This window comes from Mytilus galloprovincialis, chromosome 10 (assembly GCF_965363235.1).
Source record: "Mytilus galloprovincialis chromosome 10, xbMytGall1.hap1.1, whole genome shotgun sequence".
Taxonomy (NCBI): Eukaryota; Metazoa; Mollusca; class Bivalvia; order Mytilida; family Mytilidae; genus Mytilus; species Mytilus galloprovincialis.
Genome location: NC_134847.1, coordinates 6,572,531 through 6,578,530, shown reverse-complemented (window position 1 = coordinate 6,578,530; position 6,000 = coordinate 6,572,531). Strand labels below are relative to the sequence as shown.

General features: G+C 32.1%; 1 protein-coding gene across 1 annotated transcript in view; it reads right to left on the bottom strand.

The window, feature by feature from the left end:
- Positions 1 to 6,000, bottom strand: part of LOC143049739 (steroid 17-alpha-hydroxylase/17,20 lyase-like) — a 109,606-nt gene continuing 103,606 nt past the window's right edge. The window contains exons 9-11 of the mRNA XM_076223436.1: positions 4,645 to 4,749; positions 3,307 to 3,441; positions 1 to 461 (exon numbers count right to left, since the gene is read on the bottom strand). Coding sequence (XP_076079551.1) covers positions 109 to 461; positions 3,307 to 3,441; positions 4,645 to 4,749 — 593 coding nt within the window. The 3' untranslated portion in view covers positions 1 to 108. The remainder of the gene's footprint in view (positions 462 to 3,306; positions 3,442 to 4,644; positions 4,750 to 6,000) is intronic.

The window sequence follows — 6,000 nt, the reverse complement described above, 5'->3', positions numbered from 1 at the left end:
TTCTAATAAGAAAAATCTATATTTTTTTTTATATATTTAACAAAATGATTATATTTTCATTGTTTATTTCATTATAGATTCTGATCATCAGTTAAGATTGATTCATCTTCATGTATTTATTCTGCCTTCAACAATGATTTTGAACGGAGCAGGTTGTGTATTACTACTAGATCCGCCTAATTTTAATTCCAGATTGGTTCCTTCGGGTAATGTAATCTTGAACCTTTGCATTATCGTTGCAAAAATCAAATGAAGTTCTGGTTTAGCTACCACTTCTCCTAGACATACACGTCTCCCTGCAGAAAATGGTAACCAGCTTTCTGGTTTCATACCAAGCTTTCCATTTTCGTCGAGGTAGCGTGTCGGATCAAATTTCTCAACGTCTTTCCAATAGTTAGGGTCGTGATGAAGTGCCCAGTGATTAATCATAACGACTGTATCCTGTGGAACATCATAACCTCCTAAAAAATATAAACCACTACAAGTAATATGTGCAGTTATTTGAGATGGATATGAAATTTTGTTTCCAATAAATTTTTACAGACAAATCTCAGATTTAAGCTGAAAATTTCAAACATCACAACATTCTTTCAAAATAAAAACTCAACCAACTAACTTATAAAATAACGCTGATACTTACTCATCTGAAGCTATAGCATTGTGACTTAATATCCTCTGATTATGATTCAATTATAACTTGACTTTTTTTGTCTTAGTAATTAACCGTTAAAACGCCCTAAAGTTCCCTCTTGTACGACTGTTTAAAATCAATTATGTATTAAACGGTTGCCGAATCAAAACTCAATAGATAACGAAGTAATGATGTCACAAGTTTGAGAAATATGGCAACTATTTCTGTGGATGAAATATACCAAATTAATCGTCTTCTAATATTTTTTTTGACAAGGAGACAGAAATGATGATGACTGATTTATAATAAGAAATATTCTCTGTAAATAATAACATAATAATTTAGTTTCCTTCCCCTTTTAAGGTTCACCAAAACAAATAGACAAGTAAGGCCGAATTTTTAACTCAGAAAGTAGTCTGTGTGCAGACTTACCTGTGCAGTTTGGAAAGTTTTAATGCCTAGCATCCACTAGATATATAACTTAAATGTATTTTGCATTTCAGAAAGATGAAATATTTTTTGGATTTTATTGGGCATTTTTTTCTTTCCTGTAGAAGGTGTAAAAATAAACTAAGTTGGGATATAACTTTGAGATGCTCCCTCTCAGGTAAGAACTGGTTTGTCTTGTATTGATTGTCCTTGATTGACATGGATAATAGATATCTTCACATTTATAGGTGAGTTAAAGAGTTTATCTGAGTGGACAGTATCAAAGTAGTTCAGGTGTTGTTTAGTGTCGGTTAGTGTATAGAAAGGTGTATAATATGAAACTTAGAACGAGGGGCTTGCCCCCGAGCTCTTAGTTTCATATTATACACCTTTCTATACACTATCCAATTTAGCGCATATTTACAACTTGAGTAATCCTTTAATTAGTCTATTGACATATTGTGGCTGACTAGATGAAGCTCACTTACGTAGTTTTGTAAATCTACTCTCTAATATCATTGTAAAAATTGGATTTTAAAAGGCCCTTGACGTTAGAATGAAAAGAAGGTAGCTGCTGGTGTTAGTATGTTTATTGATATAAAGCCGTGTTTTAGTATACATGTACTTATTTCCATGGTAAGATGACAAAATAAAATTGACCAAAAGCAGACAATTCTTAAATTGCAGTGACAGCTTTAGATTCTTGAAAACATTTTTTTAATTTCACATAAAAACTAAAACTATATTGGAAATGCTTTTGAATGAGTACAAACAGTTGGACCCCCCTCCCATATCTTTAGTTGAAACACTTTTAAAAATGGCTGGATCTGCCCCTGGTATGTAACCATAGGTAGTCTAGTGGATAGTTTACATGCATGAAATATTTTTCACTGGACATAAGGCAATCAATAATCGACCAATTTATGACGAAATATATCAAATTGCTTTATTAATAATTTCCCTTCAAAAGATTCATGGTTGACTCTTTTTGTGTACAAAGTAAATGCATGGAAGATAAAGGATTACAAATTTTAGATGGGGTTGTACTTTAATCAAGGTATAAAGAACCATAATTGTTACTCTTTATTTTAATGAAAGAAGCTTTTAATTGTCAAAAGAAAAATTAGATGAAAAGATTGATTAGTAGGATGTTAAAAATCTGTTTGAAAACTAATTACAAACTATTTAGTTAAATTTGGAACACATGATTTATTTCAAAATAGCCAGTAGCAATTTTTGTTCTAATATCTTGATTACGATGCAATGAAATCTTACCCTTGTGGTCATTCATGCGGAGTTACTTAGTACACGGGAAAAGTATGTACTATGAAAATTGAGGCAAATTCAAGCAATTTGATTGGACTAGAAGTTGTAAATTTGTGCTAATTTTTACATCTTCTGCAGGAAGGAAAAAAATGCCCATCAAAATTCAAAACGTTTTACCTTTTTGGAGCACAAAAAGCCTTTAACTGTCATATATCTAGTGGATGTCAGGCCTTAAAACTTTCCAAACTTCACAGGTAGGTCTGTACACTGAGTAGTTTTAGAGGTGAAAATACTGCCATATTTGTCGATTTGTTATGATGAACCTTAACAATAACATTACATTCATTCATAAATGAAAAGTAGGTAATTAAAAGTTAACTATTTGTGTCACTTTGGGATGGGGTGACTGTTATTAAACCACATCTTTTACAATCAAAATATCTAAAATATTTGTAGCTTTTAAGTATTAAAAAGAAATTGTTTTCTTATGATCAATTTTTGATGTGAGCGTCACTGATGAGTCTTGTGTAGACGAAACGCGCGTCTGGCGAATCAAATTAACGGCCTGGTACCTTTGATAACTATTTACTAGAGGGTACCCCTGCTTATTGTTACTGGGAATTGGTTTCTGTTCATGTCTTACATCAGACAGAGTTACATGTATTTCATTTTTTTAATCAACTTATGAATGAACTGCATGTGAATCGGTAATTATCCTTTATCTTAATGTAATCTTGTTAGTACAGTAACGATACGACAAAGACTATTGCACTAAATGATGCCACACATATGAGAAAATAGTTTATACAAAATCAGCAAAGATGTCTGACTTCATATTGTCCAAAACAAAAGAAATGTAGCATACAACAAGGTGCAATAACTAATCGAATTCGGCTGCAACTGCATAATTACAATATATTAAGTCTTCAAATCAAAAAGATCAGAGACCACGCTGTAAGTTTGATAATTTCAATACTTACCAACTTTTGTATCACACATTGTACTATGAGGCAGACCTACGGGAACAACTGTACCAAGCCTCATGGCTTCATGCAAGGTGGCTTCTGTATAACTGAGATGTTCTCTGTCTGTGATCGTCGGTAGTCTATCTTTTCCTGAACACAGGTTGACATAAAAGCACACATTTAAATTTGTACGAAAAATGTAGACTACATGTATTATACAAAAATACGAACATGAAGTATGATTGTCAACAAAACAACTATCCAACAAAGTTCAAATAAAGTTGATGTAAGTGATTATAAGCAAACGTACGGTCTTTGACAAAGTGAAAACCATATATCTATAGTCTGCTATGAAAGGCCACGACTAGAATAATCTGAAACATTTACCAATTAAAGAAACAAATATGACAGACATAAACCAACGACAATCACTGAACTACAGGATCCTGACTCGGGACAGGCACACAAAGAATGTGGCGGGTTTATACGTTTTACTCCAATATATGAAATGTTGGCAGCTGGCAATTGCTAGTGCTTTAGTTCAGATATCATGATAAATGTTAAAAAAAGAAACGTTTTATTTTGTTATATTTCTTATTATATCGAACGACTTTAATAATCGAACATTTAGAGAAATAAGATCCTCCTCCAGTTTTAGGTGGGAATCGTGTTGCTTGGAAGATAAATTCTACGCTGTGTTTTATGTACTGTTTTTTGTCTGTTTGTATTTTTTAGTCATGGCGTTGTCATTTTATTTTCTACCAATGAGATTGGTAGCTAAATTTTTATTAACGATATGGATTACGGTTATGATTGTAGTGCTCACGTTCTCTAAATATAATCTTTTGTTATTTTACAAACATTGGTTACGATATATTTGGAATTTTATAAACTGTTAAAATCTAGTATAGCTTTTTGTTCGGTGTGAGCCAAGACTCCGTGTTGAAGGCCGTACATTTTTTTTTGGATAGAGAGTTGTCTCATTGGCACTCACACCACATCTTCCTATATCTATTTAATATTATATCATTTTCGGCAACATACTTCTTAAAGGTTTGGTATCATAACATCTTATTCTATTGAATTTACCTCATTTGGGTTGAGAAATAATGATAATGATCGATTGTTTGTTGTTAAGCGTTCAGAGACAAACGGTAAAAAGAGTTCATACAATGAGGTTTTATATAAATCAAACTCGCATCTATTGAGAAAATGAGGATACCAAGAGATTGACAAAATCAATATGAGATAAAAAATAATACCAAATATGTTTCAGACAAGAAATACAACAGTTGTCCTCTAGAATACATGAAAAGCTTTTAAAGTGACAGGGCCAAACACTATGATACTCACCAACAACTCTGTCTATTTCTTCCTGAACTTTACGCTGGATATCTGGTAACCCAGCCATGTATCGTACAGCAAAGTACAACGTTACTCTTGATGTACCAATGCCAGCTATAAAAAAACACTTTGTAAATGATGAATTCAGTTTGTTCTTATGTTGTTTTAGATCAGACTTGAGTGTTTACGAAGTGTATAACTCCACCATATTAACTAGTTCCCTGTTCCAACTAATGCCCCTATAATCGATTGTTTGGCATGGGTTGTAACTAGAATTGTCAAGTGACGGGGTCCCTCTTAAATGATACATAAGTGAAATGTTATATCTTAGGTAGTTGTGAAATTGACATTTTAGATAAAAAAAAAAATCTTTTACTCAAGTAACAATATTCGATCCCTCTATTCATTTTTAAATGCGAAATAGACAAATTTTGAGGGATAAACAATATTTACTGTTTTTTTGCAATTTTAGGGGCCAAAACATATCAAGTCAAACTTATACATGTTATAATTGTTTAATTTTTTCACAATTAATACAAGAAAATAAGAAGTTCTATCCACCATTTTCTACATAATGAAATGTCTGTCTCAAGCGATAAATATGACAGTTGTTTTTTATGCGTTTGATGTGATTGAGCTTTTGATTTTGCCATTTCATAAGGGACTTTCCCTTATGAATTTTACTTGGAGTTAGTTATTTTTGTTTTCAATTTGTTTCAAATGACATGAATGAAAGAATCACGTACAAACATACATTGAGGTTCTTTTTCAATAAATTTGATATGTTTCTTTGTCTGTTACACATGTTAGGTTCCTTAATCTGTTAGGTCGTGTTCACACCAAACGCCGTGTACAGTAAACATGTTTACTATTAGTTTAATGTAATGGACACTGGTTTCACATTAAATTTGTTCACATCTGTACACCTTGTTTAATCACCTGTACATAAGATTTGTTCACACTTGTAAACTATATGTCATTTAAATGTTCATTATACGTAGAACTGCATTCAAAGTTTTCGGACAATTTTTCTAGCAGTAACGGTACGACCATTTGACTTCAAAAGGGGGGATGGAAATATTCCGATCTCAAATTTGATAAAAAAAAAAATCTGGTCATTCAGATGATAAAAAAAAATTTCAATCAAGAGTTTCCCCATACATTATAGTGTTAAATATTGGGAAAAAAAGTATTTGATCACCAGCATCGAAAAAACCCAAACGGAATAAAAACGTACGCGCGGATAAAAATCTGACGCAGATAAAAAAAAAGCCTCCCCCTTTTTTTAAGTTAAATGGTTGCTACTTTATGAAAGCCATTTTTATAATTTGCAGTAGTTTGAATATACTAGAGATGTCTCGATTA